This window comes from Ranitomeya imitator, chromosome 2 (genome assembly GCF_032444005.1).
Source record: "Ranitomeya imitator isolate aRanImi1 chromosome 2, aRanImi1.pri, whole genome shotgun sequence".
Taxonomy (NCBI): Eukaryota; Metazoa; Chordata; class Amphibia; order Anura; family Dendrobatidae; genus Ranitomeya; species Ranitomeya imitator.
Genome location: NC_091283.1, coordinates 824,266,537 through 824,289,835, shown reverse-complemented (window position 1 = coordinate 824,289,835; position 23,299 = coordinate 824,266,537). Strand labels below are relative to the sequence as shown.

Genomic DNA, 23,299 nt, shown 5'->3' with positions numbered 1-23,299 from the left:
GACTGCGTCTTAGAGACTCCACATCTCAGTATGTGATGATGAGGATGATGCCCCTGATGAGTAATTTCTCATCATGGAAACTGGCAAATTTATCAAAACCGTCTAAATAACAAACTGTGTTGACCATAGCAACCAATCACAGTGCAGCTTTTATTTTGCCAGAGCGGTTTAAAAAAAAATTAAAGCTAAGCACTGATTGGTTGCTATGGGAAACAGACTGTTTATCTTAGACACTTCAGAAATGAGGCCTAGTGTTTTTCATGGCTACGACTGTTATAAAAGGGTTGTCTCATCAGTCATGGCCCAAAGACCAGAGCTGCTGTGATGGTCAGCCATGAGTCTGGGGGCCGAGACCATGACATTGGGCACATCTTACTAGGGAAAGTTGAAATCCTATTTGTTTTTTTTCCTGCATCAACCAATATAGGAGAACTATAACTTTACTTGTGTATTCGTATGAATACATGATGTCCCGTGTCCACTAGATTGCGGAAGACCACAGTGTTCTGCCCATCTTAATGTGCAGAAAGTTAATTATCTTGTTATTCAAGTTGTGGCCACTGGAGGTCATCAGTTACCTACTTTTCATGTTGTTTACCACCCTTTCCCTCAGAAGAGCAATGTCTTATGGGTTAGTTCCGCCCACATTCTTCTTATGAAGACAAGCTTCAGTAGCCATTTTTCCTCAGATCTGAACAGAGGCCCACGTGCTCCTGTCTCGCTTACTTCCTTACCCCTGTCCTAACGGATCTCGTTTATAAAGGTTTAATGCATCTTATGTTTTGTGTTAGTATTTAAGCCTTATGCAGCTCCTATAGTCAGATATAGTTAGGCAGATGTGCTTTGCAGCTTGCAGTTAGGTTCAGGTGTACTCTGCATGTAGATAGATGCATTCTTGTATAGAATAGGGCAGTGCTGTTAGAATTACTGTGTAATGCACTCTGTATAATTTCTGCTGTAATGTCCCTGTTATTTATATGATTGCACCCTGTATGTGCATATACTGAAATGCTGTTATTCTTTACAGTTTTTCACCAGTCATCCACTATGATCAGTCATCCACTATGATTATTCACTGAACATCCACCTTGTACATCAACATCATTCACTATTCGATCATCTACTATGAATACTGTCCACCATTGTTGTTCAACGTTATAGTTTTGGTTATCATCACCCTAATAAATAAGACAAGCATCAACACAGTCTGTTTACTGGGATGTGGATGGAGGTTTAGCCGTATGTTTGAATCCACACAGCATCCTACGTGGAGGAAGACAGAACACACAGCTTGTTAATGGCTCTTAGAGGGGGATTCCAAAGTGTCCATCAAGGACTTGGAAAAATGTTACCTCTGAGGCTGCATTCACACGTTCAGTATTTTACCTCAGTATTTGTAAGCCAAAACCAGGAGTGGAACAAATAGAGGAAAAAGTAGAATAGAAACACGTCACCACTTCTGTATTTTTCAACCACTCCTTGTTTTGCCTTAAAAAATACTGATGTAAAACACTGACCAAATACTGAACGTGGCCTAAGGCTGGGGCTACATGGCGACTCTGGCTATGACACAGGTCTGCGTGGCTAAAACTGTGTGCTGCGTCTCCATTACAGCACGGTGCAAGTCAATAGGGTCACATTGTGACCCGCAAACTACTGCGACAAGGAAACCGCAAAGTTGATTCAGATTTTTTGCTGTTCTCCTCACTTTTCAGGCTGCAATGTGACCCTACTCCCTTGCATTATGTGGTGATGTAGCAGCAGCATACAACAACGTGTCGTGGCCAAAGTCACCATGCAGCTTTGGCCTAGAAGTTGCGTGACACTGAGATTATCGTGATACTGCCATTTCCTTCGGTGTTGTATTGCAATCTACCACGATGGTGACACGGTCACAAATATGTTAGATTTTTTCACAAGACACTCGCAAATGTCAAAACTTTAACACTATGATCAAAAAGTGTAAAAGCCACGTCAAGGTGACCCAGTCGGGACGGTCCTAACCTGTCTCTAGTATTAAAACCTCACTGTATCAGCGGACCTCAATGTGAATAATGGGAAGAGCAGGACAGGGACCAACTGTTCAGACACCAGCCCATGGGGAGCTATATAGATAAAATGCCTAGCTCAGAAAGGGGGAGTCACATCTGTATTTGAACGAAGTACAAGAAACTACAGCAAAACCAAAGAAATGAGCCGGAGCATGAGTTGGCACAAGTGCAATGTGCAGAGCACGTTCATACAGTGGGCATTTCACAGACAAAACTCTGTCCTGCTCTGTCTTTATTCACATTGAGGTCGACTGACACAAGGTAAGGTTTTGATACTAGAGACAAGTTAGGACCGTCCTGACTGGGTCACCTTGTCATGGTGGGATAGCTTTTACGCTTTTTGATCAAAATAATCTTAACCAAGTAACCCATGTGGTTTACATGCATTAGTTCTTTACTATAGGGTATATGTGCATTTTGTTTTTTTTCTTGGGTTTGACCTGTAAAATGGCCGCGGTGTGAACGTGCTCTTACGCATTGCACGTCTAACAACTTTTCCTCCGTCTCATTTCTTTGATTTTACACTTGCAAATGGCGGTGAAACGCATGCAACTCTTCTGCAATTTTCCTTTTTTTTGCGCAAATTGCAGCACTAAAAACCATGAGCCAGTGAGTCGCATACGAGTTGTTTTCCGCTAATTGCTGTGCTTTATATTGCAAGCACAGGTAACGCCGGGCAATTAGCGGTGATGCACGTGCGGTTACCACTGCTCAACCTCCATCCTCAGAGCCGGCGGTGATTGGAACGGAAATGATCTAGGAAAGCCGTCATCAGTGAACGAACCGCAGACATGAAAGTGGGAAAACATCAATGTTCAGTCGTTATCGGAGTAAAACCCTTCAGCTTTATAAAGAACGATCCTTTTCCTCCTAATTTAATGCGCTCTTCTACCGTAATTCTAGAACATCTTGTGTAAATGCAGGAAATACCGGGACATTCTCCCTTTAGTAAGTGAAGCGAGATAACGAAAAGCTCTTTGCATCTAATTAACATTTATACCAATTGTTGGGGGGAGAGACGATAATGTGAAGTCTCACAGGAGCGCTTTACAAAGACAATGTGCATGCGTGCTTTCCTGAAGTAGTTCAGGTGGAAGCACAGAAAGGTTAGTTATAATGAGGCTGCTGAAAACGTTCGTAAAAGGGATTTTCGGGGCTTGATGACCTATCTTTAAGATAGATAATCAATACCAGATTGTTGGTGGTACTCCCACTGATCAGTTATTATCAGCAGCGAGCCCGGCAGCTCAGCTCCTATGAGCTTTAATACCCAGTAATGGGGCTGTGCTTTTACGGGCACAGTATACTTTAAGCTGATGGAGGCTCTGAACACCAGCTGATCGGGGAGGATACCCAGTGTCCGAACTCCCTTCGGTCTGGTACTGATGGAAGTGATGAAAAAGGGTTTTCAATCCAGCCAAGTGAGTTAAAATAAAAAAAAAATCTTTATTGTGACTTTATTAAAATAGTAGTAAGGGCATAGAAAAATATCTGACGCGTTTCGAGTCTGGCGGACTTAACAATGATAAAACTCCTGGTATAAAACACACATAAAGCCCGCTAATTAGATATCATCTCATAATGATCACACCTGAAAAGCAAAAGTATTAACCCTAGAATGAGAAGATGTGGACTTAATAATAATAATTTTATTTTTTATATAGCGCCAACATATTCCACAGCGCTTTCCAGTTTGCACACATTATCATCGCAGTCCCCGATGGGGCTCACAATCGAAAACGTCCTATAGATTTGATGTCATCTAATTAGTAGGCTTTGTAGTTTGTTATTTTTGAACTTTATCTATGATCAAGAGTCAGCCAGACTCGAAACGCGTCAGATATTTTTCTACGCCCATGCTACTATTTTAATGAAGTCACAATAAAGATTTTTTTTTTTTTTGCTTATAATTCACTTTGCTCGATTGAAAAAACTTTTTCATCACTTTGAACAAAGCTGCTTGATATCTCACAAGACTTATCCGTGCACAGTGGAGAGGACTGTCCAGGAACCAAACTATCTTGTATTACTGATATTGATGACCTATCCGATAGATCGGTCATCTATATCATAGTGATGTTGTCCATCTTTGAAGACCATTTTCTATATCATAGTGATGTTGTCCATCTTTGAACACCATTTTTTTAAATTTGCTTAAATACATGCACTTGGAGCTAAAAAACATGTTTGCAATTCGGTTTCATTCATATTTTTGAACCATTTCCCTTTTCCCGGCTCTTCCTTTCCCTGTACATTCAATTTTGATGTTGTTTGTGGCTGTAAACCAGCTGAGTGGAGCTCAGAAAAAGACAGATTAAACAGTCACAAAAGCACTCATAAGACTGGAGTAGGAGCTCACCGATGGATTCTTCACCCCCCCCCCGTCGTACTGTTTCTTCATAAATCCCCCCCTCACACTGCATCCGCACCCATCCCCCCACTCACCATAAATACTGTCTGCAACATCTCCCCACTCACTTCCCATACATTCTCCCCTTCGCTGCCCATACTGCGTTTGCACCCATCCTCCCCATTCTGTGACTGCACAAATTTCCCCCACTCATCATACTGTCTCTGCACACATCCTCCCTCATACATCCATCTCCTTGCTCCTCATATTGTGTCCACACCCCTCCACCCACTCACCAGACTGTATCTGCACCCACTCCCCCACTCGCCATACTTTGTCTACACCTATCTCTCATACTGTTTGCTCATAGATGCCACCCATCTCTCCCCTTGCTCCTCATACTGTGTCTTCAAATTTCTACCGCTCCCCATATTGTGTCTGCACCTGTCCCTTACTTGCTCCCCAAACTTGTGTCCTCAATTCGGTGTCTTCAGCTCCACAGTAGCACTTACCACTGATGTTCTTCGTGCTGGATCACGTTGCTGACGGCACTCTGACCCAGCAGTCAAAACTTCAATTGTACTCGCGTCTGAAAGACTAGAGAAAAATTGCTCACCGGGAGCCGGAGCGTTGCACTTTCTCTGAGCTAGCCGTCAGCTTGATAGCAGCCTGAGAGACCTTCTGCAAAAACGAGAATAATTCACAATGGCCATCCACATACTGTGCGGGCGTCTCTCAGTTCTTAGTTTAAGGGAGAGTTCCTAAATGGTCCATTCTTTGTGAAACAAGGCCTCCAACTAAAATCAAGTCTGCCTTATGTTGTCAGATATATTCCAAGGTGTAGAAGAGATTTGGGTGCCACTTATACCACTGCAGCCCATTCAGTGGTGGTCTGAGCAGATGGTGTTCAACTCTCTAACATGCTATGATTTTCAGGTCTCTCCAAGTCCTCTGCTTGCTGTCAGTGACTGACCGCATTCTGGTTCAGATCCAGAGGCTAGAACTCCTACAAACCCAAGACCTCTCACAACGCAAAATAGCTACAATTGTATCAAGTCTACACAATCCACATCAGCAGCGCACATCTCGCTTGCCCTGACAGTCTGATGCATGTATCAAAGCTGGTAAAGTGTATCAGCCTGGAGATTAATCAATTGATTTGACTGGATACTGCTGAAGAAAATGTTATAATTTCATGTTATAATAAAAGGTTATAATTTCAGGACTGGATGTAAACGAGAATGTTCTTATTTACTGACAACAGTCAGATCTTGTAACAGCGAGGAGTGGGAGTACACAATGCATTAGAAGGGTTTTCATTATACAATAATTACACTTTATTTACAGGAAAGAAATATATCTTGGTACCGTGTTAGCGAGTAGATAGAAAAATATTTAGAATTGAGAGTCCTCAGTGGTTGGGACTATCAATTCTAAATACTTTATTTACAGACATTTAGCACAGGTAAAATCATCAGAAAAAGGCCTATTCTTTAAAACAGTTTTTATGTTATGCATTTAAAAGAAAGTATCATTTTTTAAAATATTTTCCAAATTACTAATGATAAAAAAAAATCCTCCAATTTTCAAAATAGCGTAATACAAGACACACTTCCTGTTCTGTTCAGGTGACTTTTCAGCAGTCTCAATATCAGGGCAGCATGGTGGCGCAGTGGTTAGCACAGCAGCCTTGCAGCACTGGGGTCCTGGGTTCAAATCCCACCAAGGACAACATCTGCAAAGAGTTTGCATGTTCTCTCCGTGTTTGCGTGGGTTTCCTCCGGGCTCCGGTTTCCTCCCACATTCCAAAGACATACTGATAGGGAATTTAGATTGTGAGCCTCATCGGGGACAGTGATGATAATGTATGCAAAAATGTAAAGCGCTGCGGAATATGTTAGCGCTATATAAAAATAAAGATTATTATTATTATTATCAACACAGACCGGACTACAATTAAAAGGTAATACCTCTGTGCACAGTAGACAATACAGGATCCACCATTCACAATAGATGATGTCACAGGTCACCTCTTCCACCTCTATATACAGTAGACAACATTGGATCCACCATTCACAATACATGTCACAGCTCAACTCCTCTTCCTCCTGTACAATGACTGATAACACCTCTATATACAGTAGATCACACAGGATCCACCATTCACAATAGGTGATGTCACAGCTCACCTCCTCCTCCTGTACAATGACTGATAACACCTCTATATACAGTAGATAACACAGGATCCACCATTCACAATAGGTGATGTCACAGCTCACCTCCTCTTCCTCCTGTACAATGACTGATAACACCTCTATATACAATAGATCACACAGGATCCACTATTCACAATAGGTGATGTCACAGCTCACCTCCTCCTCCTGTACAATGACTGATAACACCTCTATATACAGTAGGTAACAGGATCCACCATTCACAATAGGTGATGTCACAGCTCACCTCCTCCTCCTGTACAATGACTGATAACACCTCTATATACAGTAGATAACACAGGATCCACCATTCACAATAGGTGATGTCACAGCTCACCTCCTCCTGTACAATGACTGATAACACCTCTATATAAATAGATCACACAGGATCCACCATTCACAATAGATGATGTCACAGCTCACCTCCTCCTCCTGTACAATGACTGATATCTCTACATACAGAGGATAACATAGGATCCACCATCCACATTAGGCGATGTAAAATCTTACCTGTTCTCCCTCTCTGTAGGAAGACCTTTCCTCAAATTAGAGCATGGTTAGATAACACTTCTATACAAACAAATAGGAAGTGGAGGAAGTAGGAGTCTAATATAAGGCTTATTGACCTGTGTAAAAATTGTAAGATTTTTTTTTCTTATATAGTGATATGAAAAAACAAAACAAAACACATTTAAACTATACAATTACCACAAAAACAAGAGGTTATTTTCTGATGACAAATTTTCTTTTATTTCTAATCAGCAGATAAATAAATCCTATGCCCTTACCTATAATACTCGCCCGCTAGCATTCCTATTGGAGCAGAATCATCTCCCAGTACCGGTACATCAATGGCTTCCAATTTATCACCCTGTTATATGAAGAGAGAAGAAATGTTGGCTGTATACAGGATATACACATGAATATGTACACTTAAGTCAAATAGAACAGTTTACATGGGTAAAATGTCCACCGTCAGGCCCAGAAAAACAGCGCCCATATTACGGTCATGTGAAACGGACTGGACACATTCATTATCACCGATGTCCATTTCCATCTGTTCCCTACTAGTCCGTACAGCTTTCAGAATGGTCGCTCCCTATTGTCCAGCAAACCCAACAAGCCTCTTTAGCTGGGCCAGGGAAGTTAGATGCAGCGGGAGGACAACACGGAAAGCTTAAATCGCAGCTTTGCCTGCCCCTTCTGAGTTCCCGTTCGAGGGACTGTCCTTTCAAAACCAGGATTCTGGGCAGGTGCGTGTAGACTGTCCAGAATAAAGCTACAGAACATAGTATACCTACAGGTCCTGAACTTCAAATCCAGTACTGCCCATAGCCCACACCGGACTGGCACACCACTGACGGATATGACAAATTAGATGATGGACAGCAAGGTGGTACATACTTTTCTGGCACAAAGCTCTCTGAACAATTAGAAACTATCCATTTCACTCAAGTTTTACTACACTTTTATGACTAAGGTATAACAAAAAAAGGTGACCTCTCTTGGCAAAAAGAGTCAAATGTGAAAAGGTATATGATGGTGTGATATGCTATATTTTACTTATTTTCATGGTGTTCTCTTGTAGAAGGAGTTATTTGCTAATTGATGAATGGCTGTTGCTGCCATCTGATATCAGCCCCCCACAGCACTGTATTGTTTGCCAATATGCTAATGACATGTTGACCTAGCTTGTTGAAACAATGAGCCCCTGAGACCTTCCCCCCTGACCTGTGAATGAGGAGGGAGGCTTAAATATCAGGGAGGTGAGACACAGATCAGTCCTGTGTGGAATGATGATGTGTTCACAGCATCTCAGAGAGAAAGAAGAGTATATGGACTATGCTATCCTCTGTCTGCTGGATTGTTGGACTTTTATCCTGTTACTAAACTGCATTCGTGTTCTGGACTATTTTATCCTTTGTGTGGTGGAGCGTATATGGACCTTTCGTATTTTTCCCTAAATAAAGGTCTTGGGATTGTTCACTCTTCGCTGGCTCTGTTGAATGTGTGGTACCGGAGAAGGACTTTGTGACAAGGTACAAGCTGCTGTGACCCCAAATAACATATAAAGAAGTGCAGCAGCCGCTGCGTGCGACAACGTATAGGTGAACACGGAATGTGTGCATTGTGAGCCGCCTGACTGCTATGTAGACTATACCTATAAAACTGAAGTACTTAGAGACCAAACTGGCTCAGCAGCAGCGACAAGGTGACCGCAATGGAGGTGGGAATCTAAACCATCAAACTTGTGTCTTCCGGGAGAAGGCAAACTAATGTAAAGGACAGGTAGGGGACAAGGCAAACTCATGTAAAGAACAGGTAGGGTCTGGCACTACAAAAAACCAGAACAAGTTCAGGCAAATATAGAGGCAATCACCACCCCCAAATATATGCTACAAAATTTATACTAACCAACAAAAGGAGTCAAATGACAACAGGTACAAAGCTGCTGTGACCTCAAATAACCTACAAACAAGTGCAGCAGCCGCTGTGTGCAACAACGTATAGGTGTACATTGAATATGTGCATTGTAGACTATACTTATAAAACTGAAGTACTCAGAGACCAAACTGGCTCAGCAGCAGCGACAAGGTGACCGCAATGGAGATGGGAATCTACACCATCAAACTTGTATCTTCCGGGACAAGGCAAACTAATGTAAGGGGCAGATAGGGTCTGGTACTAAAAAACAAAAAGGGCTCAGCCAAATACAGAGGCAATCACCTCCCCCAAATATATGCTACAAAACTTATACTGACCAACAAAAGGAGTCAAATGTGAACAGGTGCAAGCTGCTGTGACTGCTGCTATATCTAGCGGAGGCAGTTTTTAGTGGTTATTGCTGGATCCCATCAGCCCTTTAGGTCCCAGCCTCGTCCCAGGAGAGGCATGTCTCACAGTGAAGGTTCCCACTTACTTTTCCAAAGGAAGATGGTCACAAACAAACGCTCCAATTTTTATAGTTTATTTGGCAGTAATGCAGTTAAAAATTCACATATTTAGCGTTCACATCAACCACACTGCCCTCAGTTTGCCGTTGCCCACCGTGTGCTGACTCTTAACAGTGTCCCGGTTCTGATCCAATATATCTACCCCTCCCCCACACACTGGATCTCTCGGCATTACTGAACAGATAAATTATTGTTCTACGCGAAGGGGAAGTCGATAAAAGTATATAAACCCCCTCTCACCGCTTCATTCTCAAACCACAGGAAATAGCAGCAGTAATAATCTCCGTCTCGAAATGTCAGCGTTGTGTATCCCTTCTGAAGGTAGCGGCGAGACAAACCAATAAGGAACCAAACCTAGAAAAAGATGCAATGCGAGGTCAGTAATCGCTTGAAGAACAATGACTGATACAGTGGGGCGTTTATCACTAGGTTTGCTCCCAAAACTTTGCACAATTTCTGACATTTCCTTATTATAAAATACGTGCAATAAATTGATCAGTGTTTTTTACGTAATTTCTGACACCATTTTTTTTAGTAACTACGTCAATCATTACGAGAATAGGAGGCCTGGTTAACCTTTTGGATTGAAGAACGACATATTTATCAATGCATTATATTTAATATAAACGTAAAAACAAAAGTTGCAGATTCTAAAAGAAAAAAACAAAAAACAATAAAAAGTTGTAATTTGTGCAATATTCTATATTAATGTGAGACATTGGAAACACTACAACCACACTGAAAAATTTGCGCTGGCGTAAACTGCTAAAAATGGATAATTAAGGAGCGACGTTTGATAAATATGGAGCGATGGGGTTAAAGGGAGTACCCTAAAGATCTGGGGCAAATTATGCTAATTATGACATATTAGGGAGGATCCCTGTGTTGTGCCTAATTCAGGTAAAGAATGACACAACTAATTGCCAAAGATTCTGTATGATGTAGGTGTAAAAAGACCCCCCAATGCCAGAGTGGGTATAATGCCCACCTTTCAGCAATGTCTATACACCTTGGACCTTCAGCTTCTAGAAAAGCTGGGTGACAGCCAATATGTCCAACCTTACCCAGCTTTTCTAAACTCCTGAGGATCAGATCTGCCTGGTATAAATGTCTTCATACCCAAGTTTTTATTCTTAACATAATCCAGCAGATTTGCCTTTCAGGTTTCAGGAAAAGCTGGGTGTCCATCCCGGTTTTGTTTGACTAGTAAATTCTGCCTGAAGTTCCATCTGGGCGGCCTTTAATTGCATTACACAGGATTATGACAGGGGGCTCCTATTATCATTTCCAGGCGGAGTAATGTAATTTCCGTAATAGAAAAACAAGTGGATTCTGTGTGATGCAAATTATCAAACAAGGCAGAATTTTCTGAGAGTTTAATCTCCAAAGACCCTGAATGTAATATGTTTTTAATGCAAATTACCAATTAATTAGTGTATGCTTTATTCCAACACCTGCTTGTAAAGATTATCCCTTTACACTAGTGGTCTACAACCTGTGGCTCTGCAGCTGCCTATGGGAGTGCAGGGAGTCATGGCTTCCCACAGCTGGAGAATCACAGGATGCATGCTGGGAGTAGTAGTAGTACAATGGTAATTGGACAGTCATACATTTCATGCTGGGAGTAGTAGTACAGTGGTAAATGGAGAGTCATGGGTTGCATGCTGGAAGTTGTGGTGCAATTTTAATTGGAAAGCTATATGTTGCATGCTGGGAGTAGTAGTACAAAGGTAATTGCAGAGTCAAACATTGCATGCTGGGAGTAGTAGTATAATGGTAATTGTAGAGTTATACGTTGAATGCTGGGAGTTGTAGTTCAATGGTAATTGGAGAGCCATAGCTTGCATACTGGGAGTAGTCGTACAATGGTAATTGTAGAGTCATACACTGCATGCTGAGAGTAGCAGTACAATGATGATACGTTGCATGCTGGGAGTAGTAGTACAATGGTAATTGTAGAGTCATACAGTGCATGCTGAGAGTAGCAGTACAATGATGATACGTTGCATGCTGGGAGTAGTAGTACAATGGTAATTGGAGAACCATACCTTGCATGCTGGGAGTAGTAGTACAATGGTAATTGTAGACTCATACGTTGCATGCTGGGAGTAGTAGTACAATGGTAATTGTAGAGTCATACACTGCATGCTGAGAGTAGCAGTACAATGATGATACGTTGCATGCTGGGAGTAGTAGTACAATGGTAATTGGAGAACCATACCTTGCATGCTGGGAGTAGTAGTACAATGGTAATTGTAGACTCATACGTTGCATGCTGGGAGTAGTAGTACAATGGTAATTGTAGAGTCATACACTGCATGCTGAGAGTAGCAGTACAATGATGACACGTTGCATGCTGGGAGTAGTATTACAATGGTAATTGGAGAACCATACCTTGCATGCTGGGAGTAGTAGTACAATGGTAATTGTAGACTCATACGTTGCATGCTGGGAGTAGTAGTACAGTGGTGCTATGTTGCATGCAGTGAGTTGTAGTACAATGGTAATTGTAGAGTCATATGTTGCATGCTGGGAGTAGTAGTACTGTACAATGGTGCTATGTTGCATGCAGGGAGGTGGTGCTCCATAGTATCAGCTTGCTGTACATAGGGCTCTGTAGATCTTGCCCGTTACAAATGCCCCTGACCCCCGGGCACACTTCCATGCACTTTGACAAAGAGTAACAGGACAGATTTCAATAGTCTAAGTGTTTTCTTTAAAGATCTGCAGACTCATCTATTAACGCTGCTCACTAAGCACATTAGCCACGCTGAATGCCTTCGCTGAAAATACCTTGTTTTTTATGAAATTTGCCAATAAGCTGTTTCCGAGCTCGGTCGTGGCTTTATCTTCAATATTCATGGAAGGAGCGACCATTTGTCCTACTGTGCGATCCACATATATAAAGTGCACCAAGCCGGGAAAATCTTCCAGATAAGTGAATAAAAAAAGGTCAAGGAAATGATTCTCATCTTCAGATTTCCCGGTGTACAGACACAGATGACAGAGGTGACCAGCGAGAACATGCAGGCCCCATGAAAACAACTATTTAGTGTAAAGGGTTATTTCACAAGGACAACTACTTTCCAATAGGGCAGATGATCACAGAGATAAGTCACCGACTCAGGAGCCCCCTCTATCAGTAAAGAGCCATCCACAAAGAGGGTTTCCACTCCGGTGGTCCCAGCCCTCTATGAATTACATGACTGGCCATTCATTACACTTGTGCTGGGAGAGGCGGGAGAGAGCTTTCATCTATAGAGTCAGGGCACAGAGATATTAAATTAGCTGCAGCGGTCATACCGATCACTAGGAGATGGACCTCAGAGGTGGACATACCATCGGTGCAACCTGTGCAGCCGCACAAAGGCAGGGGGGATAGAGCCGAGAAGGGAGAGAGCATCTAACTCGTTCTTCGACAACCTGCAGTCTGGCTTTCGCCTCCACCATTCCACGGAGTCTGCCTTGACCAAGATTACTAACGACTTACTTACAGCCAAAGCCAACGGACAATACTCTGTACTCCTCCTTCTAGACCAGTCCTCTGCTTTCGACACAGTTGACCACTGCCTCCTACTACAGATCTTCTCCTTCCTTTGGCGGCAAAGATGTCGCCATATCCTGGATCTCCTCATACCTTACCAACCGCACATTTACTGCTTCCTAATAATAATCTTTATTTTTATATAGCGCCATCATATGCCCCAGCGCTTTACAGATTTTGCACGCATTATTCCTGCCCCCACACTACCTTCCTCATCCCACCCTGTTGATGTCCCTCAAGGCTTTGTTCAAGGACCCCTACTCTTCTCTATCTATACCCTTGGCCTGTGATAACTCAAAGTCCTATGGCTTCCAGTACCATCTATACACTCCCTGACAGAAGTTATGTAAATAAAAGCTTATAACCCGACGTTAAATTCATCCTTTGGTTGTATAAATTATTCTTTTGAAAGCTGAAACCTTGCGAAATGTGGTTTAGGTTAAGAAAATAAATTGGCATCAATGCAGAAATACTGATCAGTTAATGGACACAGAATGGTCAGATTTTGGCAAGACAAAAGTTTTGTTGCCCACAGAAAGTAATGTGATATTCAAACAAATAATTAACTTAAAATACAAATATATGTTGAATAACATTGGTGAATGAAGTTGTGGTGCTATTAGAGTCATATTTAATATTTTGTGTGACTACCATGAGCTTGAAGGACTGCATCCATGCCGTTCAACAATGATTCATACAATTTATGAATTAAGTAATCAGGAATAGCAGAGAATGCAGTCTTACATGCCTCCCAGAGTTCATCTAGATTCTTTGGTTTTGTCTTCCAAGCTTCCTCTTTCATCCTACCCCAAACATGCTCAATGATGCTCATGTCTGGTGACTGGGCTGGCCATTCCTTGAGCATCTTGATCTTTTTTGCCTGGAGGAACTTTGTTGTACAGATGGATGTATGAGATGGAGCACCATCCTGCTGCAGAATTTGACCCTTTTATGATTTGGAATATAAGAGGTAGCTAATACTTCTTGATATTTTAGGCTGTTGATATTGCCTTCCACCTTGCAAATGTTTTGCACACCCCATACTGAATGTAACCCCAGACCACGATCTTTCCACCACCAAATGTAACTGTTTTCTGGGTGTATTTTGGATCCATACGGGCTCCAGTAGGTCTCCTGCAGTATTTGCGGCGGCTGTGGTGTAATTCTACTGAAGATTCCTCAGAGAAATCCACCTTCTGCCACTTTTCCAGCATCCATCTGTTTAGCAGGCTGTGGGACTTTGCAAATGCCACACAGTTTTTTTTTCCTTTTCTTTAGTGCTGGCTTCTGGGCACTGATTCGACCATGGAGGCCATTTCGAGACAGAATCCTACAAACTGTTCTAGTTGACACAGGGACTTGAGGTGACCAGGCCTTTTGGAGCTCTGCTGCAGTGGAAGAGAGGCTTGCTTTGGATTTTCTAACCACCAAACGTTCCTCCTGAGCAGTTTTGAGGCGTCTGCCGGACCTGGGCTTGTCAAACACATCTCCAGTCTCTTCCAATCTTTTTTTAATTATTTGTACTTGATGCTGAGACACATTAAAGGTGTCAGCCACCTCTGCAATGGATCTGGTCTTCAGCCTCTTGATAATCCAGGCTTTGGTCGCAGGGTGGATTTTTGGCATGTTGTCAGAGCTCAAGTTATAGTTCAAGTGAAGGTCTGGGATGCTGGTTTCTTTTTATACACACACTAATTAACCGATCATTTACTGAGTACAGGTGAGGATGTAAAATAGGATTGGGTGCATTATATGACCAGGCGACAAAACTTTTGTCTTGCCAAAATCTGACCATTCTGTGTCCATTAACTCATCAATATTTCTGCATTCATGCCAATTTATTTTCTTAACCTAAACCACATTTCGCAGGGTTTAAACTTTCAAAAGAATAATTTATACAACCAATGAATGAATTTAATGTCAGGTTATAAGCTTTTATTTTCATAACATTGATAAGCGACATAACTTCTGTCAGGGAGTGTATGCTGATCACATGCCGATCTACCTCTCTGGCCCAGATGTCACCTCTCTGCTCTTCAGAATCCCAGAGTGTCATCAGCCATATCCTCCTCCTCTCGATTCCTCAAGCTTAAAGTGGACAACTCTGAACTAATTAGGTCTTTCCTCCATGTCATATATCTTCGCATAACATCCGACCTGATCTATCTATCAAAATAAATAGCATCACACTTTCTCCTGTACTGGAAATAAGTAACCATTGACTCTGCCCTGTCCTTCAAACCGCACCATCCAAGCTCTTGCCTCCAGCTCAAAAATATTTCCAGAATCCGTTCTTTCCTCAATCCTCAATCTACTAAAACTCTTGTGCATGCCCTCATCATCTCCCGTCTAGACTACTGCAACATCCTCCTCTGTGGCCTACCTTCTAACACTCGTACCTCTTCAGTCCGTCCTTAACTCTGCTTACCGACTAATCTCTCTCCTCGCTACACTCCGGCTTCCCCCTTTGCAAATCCCTTCACTGGCTCCCAATTTCCCAGAGTATCCAGTTCAAACTACTGAAACTAACCTACAAAGCCATCCATAACCTTACTCCTCTGTATATCTCAGATCTAATCTCCCAATATCTTCCCTCATGTAATCTCTACTCCACACGTATTCGTTCCTCACCAAATCGCCTCCAAGACTTATCCTGAATATCCCCATCCTCTGGAATTCTGTGTCCCAACACGTCCGGTTATCCACCACATTCGGATCCTTCAGACAGAACCTGAAAACCCAGCTCTTCAACAAAGCCTACAGCCTGCAATGACCATGCTGCCAACTCAACACCATCGGAGCTACTGTAACCCCCATCGTACTGTCTCCTTCCCCATCATCCTGTAGAATATAAGCTTGCAAAGGCAGGGTCCTCTCCCCTCTGTACCAGTCTACCATTGTTAGTTTGTCTACTATAACTGATAATTGTATTTTGATGTAACTCCTCATGTACAGCATCATGGAATCAAAGAGTGCAAATAAAAGAGCACAGGGAGCGAGCAGGGAAAGGAAAAGGGAGAAAGGAGAGTGCAGAGAGAGCAGGGAAAGGAAAAGGGAGAAAGGAGAGTGCAGAGAGAGCAGGGGAAGGAACAGGGAGAGAGAGCAGGGGAAGGAACAGGGAGAGAGAGCAGGGGAAGGAACAGGGAGAGAGAACAGGGGAAGGAACAGGGAGAGAGAGCAGGGGAAATAACAGGGAGAGAGAGCAGGGGAAAGAACAGGGAGAGAGAGCAGGGGAAAGAACAGGGAGAGAGAGCAGGGGAAGGAACAGGGAGAGAGAGCAGGGGAAAGAACAGGGAGAGAGAGCAGTGGAAAGAACAGGGAGAGAGAGCAGGGGAAAGAACAGGGAGAGAGAGCAGGGGAAAGAACAGGGAGAGAGAGCAGGGGAAGGAACAGGGAGAGAGAGCAGGGGAAGGAACAGGGATAGAGAGCAGGGGAAAGAACAGGGAGAGAGAGCAGGGGAAGGAACAAGGAGCGAGCAGGGGAAGGAACAGGGAGAGAGAGCAGGGGAAGGAACAGGGAGAGAGAGCAGGGGAAAGAACAGGGAGAGAGAGCAGGGGAAGGAACAGGGAGAGAGAGCAGGGGAAATAACAGGGAGAGAGAGCAGGGGAAGGAACAGGGAGCGAGCAGGGGAAGGAACAGGGAGAGAGAGCAGGGGAAGGAACAGGGAGAGAGAGCAGGGGAAGGAACAGGGAGAGAGAGCAGGGGAAAGAACAGAGAGAGAGAGCAGGGGAAAGAACAGGGAGAGAGAGCAGGGGAAAGAACAGGGAGAGAGAGCAGGGGAAAGAACAGGGAGAGAGAGCAGGGGAAAGAACAGGGAGAGAGAGCAGGGGAAAGAACAGGGAGAGAGAGCAGGGGAAAGAACAGGGAGAGAGAGCAGGGGAAGGAACAGGGAGAGAGAGCAGGGGAAAGAACAGGGAGAGAGAGCAGGGGAAGGAACAGGGAGAGAGAGCAGGGGAAAGAACAGGGAGAGAGAGCAGGGGAAAGAACAGGGAGAGAGAGCAGGGGAAAGAACAGGGAGAGAGAGCATGGGAAGGAACAGGGAGAGAGAGCAGGGGAAGGAACAGGGAGAGAGAGCAGGGGAAAGAACAGGGAGAGAGAGAGCAGGGGAAAGAACAGGGAGCGAGCAGGGGAAGGAACAGGGAGCGAGCAGGGGAAGGAACAGGGAGCGAGCAGGGGAAGGAACAGGGAGCGAGCAGGGGAAGGAACAGGGAGCGAGCAGGGGAAGGAGCAGGGAGCGAGCAGGGGAAGGAACAGGGAGCGAGCAGGGGAAGGAACAGGGAGCGAGCAGGGGAAGGAACAGGGAGCGAGCAGGGGAAGGAACAGGGAGCGAGCAGGGGAAGGAACAGGGAGCGAGCAGGGGAAGGAACAGGGAGAGAGAGCAGGGGAAGGAACAGGGAGAGAGAGCAGGGGAAGGAACAGGGAGAGAGAGCAGGGGAAAGAACAGGGAGAGAGAGCAGGGGAAAGAACAGGGAGAGAGAGCAGGGGAAGGAACAGGGAGAGAGAGCAGGGGAAGGAACAGGGAGAGAGAGCAGGGGAAAGAACAGGGAGAGAGAGCAGGGGAAAGAACAGGGAGAGAGAGCAGGGGAAAGAACAGGGAGAGAGAGCAGGGGAAAGAACAGGGAGAGAGAGCAGGGGAAAGAACAGGGAGAGAGAGCAGGGGAAAGAACAGGGAGAGAGAGCAGGGGAAGGAACAGGGAGAGAGAGCAGGGGAAAGAACAGGGAGAGAGAGCAGGGGAAAGAACAGGGAGAGAGAGCATGGGAAGGAACAGGGAGAGAGAGCAGGGGAAGGAACAGGGAGAGAGAGCAGGGGAAGGAACAGGGAGAGAGAGCAGGGGAAAGAACAGGGAGAGAGAGCAGGGGAAAGAACAGGGAGCGAGCAGGGGAAGGAACAGGGAGCGAGCAGGGGAAGGAACAGGGAGCGAGCAGGGGAAGGAACAGGGAGCGAGCAGGGGAAGGAACAGGGAGCGAGCAGGGGAAGGAACAGGGAGCGAGCAGGGGAAGGAGCAGGGAGCGAGCAGGGGAAGGAGCAGGGAGCGAGCAGGGGAAGGAGCAGGGAGCGAGCAGGGGAAGGAGCAGGGAGCGAGCAGGGGAAGGAGCAGGGAGCGAGCAGGGGAAGGAGCAGGGAGCGAGCAGGGGAAGGAACAGGGAGCGAGCAGGGGAAGGAACAGGAAGCGAGCAGGGGAAGGAACAGGGAGCGAGCAGGGGAAGGAACAGGGAGCGAGCAGGGGAAGGAACAGGGAGCGAGCAGGGGAAGGAACAGGGAGCGAGCAGGGGAAGGAACAGGGAGCGAGCAGGGGAAGGAACAGGGAGCGAGCAGGGGAAGGAGCAGGGAGCGAGCAGGGGAAGGAGCAGGGAGCGAGCAGGGGAAGGAACAGGGAGCGAGCAGGGGAAGGAACAGGGAGCGAGCAGGGGAAGGAACAGGGAGAGAGAGCAGGGGAAAGAACAGGGAGAGAGAGCAGGGGAAGGAGGAAAGAAAAAAAAGAGGACGGGGAAAAAAGAAATAAGGGAACAAAGAAAGAAAAGGATGATGAAAGAAAAAAAAAAAAGAAGTGGAGAAAGAAAAAAAATATGAAAAAGAGACTATATCAGGAAGTAAACTGAAATTGCTCTGTGATGGTTTTGGTGTCGGCTGTAATCTCATGTGTCGGTGACGCATCCATTGCTCTGCTGCTCTATATTATGCAGAGATATTTTGTTTGCACTTGTGATACCTGGATGATGGGAGAATAATATCTGTCTATGCGCTGTCTCTTCTTTTACATGTTTCTATTGTTTTATACTTTAAAGGGAACCTGTCACCAGAAAAAAATGCTATTATCCAGCAGATATGGAGTTAATCTGCAGGTTAATAGCATTACTTACCTGTCTGGTGCCCACACTTAGCCACAAGCTGCGGGGAGAAAATTAACTGTGTCCTTTATTAGTGTCCTGGTTACAGTCACAGGATGTCGCTGGCGCAGGTCTGTCACCGCTCTGTGTAGAGAGATTGGCAGTTGTAACTGTGCCAGCCCTAATGCAGAGCTGTGGTCAGTCCGTGCCGTGGTTACAGACTGAACCGGCGCCGCCACCGAGACTGAAACCGGAATACCACCAGGGGGAATAAGGTTCATTTTCTCCCGGCAGCGTTCGGCTAAGTGGAGGCGCCGGGCAGGATAATATCGCCATTACCCTGCTGCTTAACCCCATATCTGCAGGTTGATAGTGTTTTTCTGGTGACCGGTTCCCTTTAAAGCCCCTCTGATTAGTAGGATTCACGTTCTGCATTGTCACTAACAGACAGAGCTGCTCAGACATAATTGTGGACAGAAGCCAGCAAATCCCAGTGTGGAGGAGCACACCGCCATCTAGTGCTAGACAGGTGAAATGCAAGTTCTGAACAACCAAAGGATCTATATGTAGCCAAGATGAGATGCTCCAGAATTAGAAGTATTTACTAGAATCAATGCAAGGAGGGGTGACCGATCTTCTTTCATGAAGATTTTTAGATGCTAGAGTAATAAAGATTAATCGCTGTATTAATAAAATGTTTAACAACTTTCTAATATACTATTGTGGTCAGTGAATGAGACATCATGTTTACATTCAGAGACTGAAAGCCTGTACATGGGTTACTGCCACTGACTGGAAACAAGAGTGGTCTCATACACAGGCCGCAAACATGTACAGTACAGCTTCATCACCCTCCCCAGTGTATAACATCTGACTTCTTTGTCCCCCAGTGTATAACATCTGGCTTCATGGCCCCCCCCCCCCGCTCCCCATATATAACATCTGGCTTCATTGCCCTCCCGCTGTATAACACCCGGCCCTTGCTCCCAGGTGTATAACATCCAGCCTCATTACACCCCCCCCACCCAGTGTATAACATCCGGATTCATTGCCCCCTGCTGTATAACATCCGGCCCCTCGCTCCCCGGAGTATAACATCCGGCCCCTCGCTCCCCAGTGTATAACATCCGGCCCCTCGCTCCCCAGTGTATAACATCCGGCCCCTCGCTCCCCCCCCCCCCCCCCCCGGAGTATAACATCCGGCCCCTCGCTCCCCGGAGTATAACATCCGGCCCCTCGCTCCCCGGAGTATAACATCCGACCCCTCACTCCCAGTGTATAACATCCGGCCCCTCGCTCCCCAGTGTATAACATCCGGCCCCTCGCTCCCCAGTGTATAACATCCGGCCCCTCGCTCCCCGGAGTATAACATCCGGCCCCTCGCTCCCCAGTGTATAACATCCGGCCCCTCGCTCCCCAGTGTATAACATCCGGCCCCTCGCTCCCCAGTGTATAACATCTGGCCCCTCGCTCCCCGGAGTATAACATCCGGCCCCTCGCTCCCCAGTGTATAACATCCGGCCCCTCGCTCCCCAGTGTATAACATCCGGGCCCTCGCTCCCCAGTGTATAACATCCGGCCCCTCGCTCCCCAGTGTATAACATCCGGCCCCTCGCTCCCCAGTGCATAACATCTGGCCCCTCGCTCCCCAGTGCATAACATCTGGCCCCTCGCTCCCCAGTGTATAACATCCGGTCCTTCGCTCCCCAGTGTATAACATCCGGTCCTTCGCTCCCCAGTGGATAACATCCGGCCCCTCGCTCCCCAGTGTATAACATCCGGCCCCTCGCTCCCCAGTGTATAACATCCGGCCCCTCGCTCCCCAGTGCATAACATCTGGCCCTTCGCTCCCCAGTGTATAACATCCGGTCCTTCGCTCCCCAGTGTATAACATCTGGCCCCTCGCTCCCCAGTGTATAACATCCGGTCCTTCGCTCCCCAGTGTATAACATCCGGCCCCTCGCTCCCCAGTGTATAACATCCGGCCCCTCGCTCCCCAGTGTATAACATCTGGCCCCTCGCTCCCCGGTTTATAACATCCGGCCCCTCGCTCCCCAGTGTATAACATCCGGTCCTTCGCTCCCCAGTGGATAACATCCGGCCCCTCGCTCCCCAGTGTATAACATCTGGCCCCTCGCTCCCCGGTTTATAACATCCGGCCCCTCGCTCCCCAGTGTATAACATCCGGTCCTTCGCTCCCCAGTGTATAACATCCGGCCCCTCGCTCCCCAGTGTATAACATCCGGCCCCTCGCTCCCCAGTGTATAACATCTGGCCCCTCGCTCCCCAGTGTATAACATCCGGCCCCTCGCTCCCCAGTGTATAACATCCGGCCCCTCGCTCCCCAGTGGATAACATCCGGCCCCTCGCTCCCCAGTGTATAACATCCGGTCCTTCGCTCCCCAGTGGATAACATCCGGCCCCTCGCTCCCCAGTGTATAAGCTCGTGTCGCAGTAATGTGGGGGGCACATACTTTTCTCCCTATAATGCATCTTACAATTCCCGAAGGACTGAGGCTCAGAGAACTGTACATTAGAAAGTTGTATATTGATTACTTTATACGAGGATTAACCTTTATTTCTATCAGATCAGGTGAGACGTTTCCTGCTACTTGTGTACAGATGAGTTTTATACCTCCAGAACGACGGCATTGCAGCCCTATAAAAAGGATATGTCACCATTGTAATGTTCCTCTTGCTCTTCACCAGAAGAAATTCCTTCCAGTCCATCAATTTCTCCCTGAAAAACGAGAACAGATAAATCTTTCCTTCCACCGAACTTCCTTCCTGCCTCTTGTAAAATCTCATAATCATCCATCTCGGCATCTTATCGGCCGGTCGGCGGCTTATATCTCATCTGCGGATATACAGGCTCCTTCACTTATATTAGAGCTGCCCATTTCTCATCCGGCACAATCCAAATTCCTCCCGGGTTTCCCGCCGGCCATTATGGTAATCGGGCATGACAGAAACAATGGGGGTTATTTATTATTAAACAATGGGGCAGGTTATAGAGGACCGATGCTGAAAATGTACATTATAATCCGCCTTCCCCCCCATTTTACATTTGGTTGACAGTTTTTTGACCTGATCAATATGACACGAAGCGCTCCAAATACGCAAGCGCCGCTGTGCCTTTTCACCTCCGGCCCAGACTTCCGAACTCAGAAGCGGCCCGCTGGTAGCAGAGCGGCGTTCATTCCCTATTCCATCAAAAGCCCGGACAGACAGGGAAGGACAACAGAGGCCATCAATGGACCAGGGGGCCATCGACTGAAAGTCCTGGGGATGCCTCCTGAAGACACTTCTCCAGGTATCTTCCAACTTCACTCTGCACGGCTGTAGATCTCCTCCCACAGGAAACAACACTGAGAGGTATGGAGAGGTCCCTCCTTTTTATTCTGTAGGTTTCCTGTTCCTGGGGGCAAATACTCTTCCCTCTCTCTCCGTACGTTGCTGCCAGTGTGTAGAGAAAAGTTTTCTGACGACAACGCACCAGGACCAGTGGGGTGGAGGATGGGGGCACAAAATGGATTCTATCTAGAATTCTTAAGCTTAAAAGGGATTTTTTTATGATAAACTTTACTTCAATCAGCTTGTGCTAGTTGAAAATAAACTGAGCAGGTACTCCTCATCCTCGGCTCCAGTATTTGTGACCGCTGCAGCCAATCACTGGAATCAGCCCTCATGTACTGTTTACATTGACAGCTGAGCCCAGTGATCGGCTGCAGTGGTGATGTGCTGAAGTCTTGATTTCACGGCTACAGTGGCACGTGGAAAGCAGCTCATTTTATTACTTTTAGCAAGAGAATATCTAAATAATAAAACCCCCCTTTTTATATTTTTTGCTCTAAAATCAGCAATGGGGAGGAGGTGTAGCTGTATTTATGAGCTGATTTTTTTGGGCAGGGATATTAACATGCGACTAATGATGGATGTACTAGGACACATCTCTTTAAAAAGAGTACCGGACTCCATTACTCACGACACCTCAGTCATTGAGCAGCTGCAATCACTCATTCTTTGTCTTTCTGACAACACTTATCAGCCAAGACTCTAAACCAATATATAAACCAGGAAAAAGAAACAATGAAACTACACAAAGAAACCAAATACATCATTCTGCCCAAATCCCAGATGCATCGAAACTCCAGATTAAGAGAAGCGTTCTTTTGCTCCAGGTACAGGAATAAACTGTATCGAGCGGCCGAACGATAAAACCTTGCTCTTATGTCTCATCAGTAGTACAGATACGGAGATATAGAAAAAGGATAAAAATCCATCTTGCATTATTATGTTGAAAGGGAACCTATTAGGAAGAATTTCAATCTAAAACTAAAAGGTTTGACTAAATAGCT

General features: G+C 45.6%; 1 protein-coding gene across 7 annotated transcripts in view; it reads right to left on the bottom strand.

Moving 5' to 3' along the window:
• The window catches only part of HPS1 (HPS1 biogenesis of lysosomal organelles complex 3 subunit 1), a 159,729-nt gene that overhangs the window by 11,257 nt on the left and 125,173 nt on the right, over positions 1 to 23,299 (bottom strand). For 4 of the 7 annotated variants that reach the window (XM_069753999.1, XM_069754002.1, XM_069754001.1 and 1 more), the window contains 4 exons: positions 21,618 to 21,681; positions 12,362 to 12,508; positions 9,809 to 9,922; positions 7,403 to 7,485 (listed from right to left, as the gene is read on the bottom strand). In XM_069753999.1, the coding sequence (XP_069610100.1) occupies positions 7,403 to 7,485; positions 9,809 to 9,922; positions 12,362 to 12,508; positions 21,618 to 21,681 (408 nt within the window). Of the gene's footprint in view, positions 1 to 4,913; positions 5,083 to 7,402; positions 7,486 to 9,808; positions 9,923 to 12,361; positions 12,509 to 21,615; positions 21,682 to 23,299 lie in introns of all 7 variants that reach the window. The other 3 variants (XM_069754003.1, XM_069754004.1, XR_011318547.1) reach the window with 2 other exon arrangements.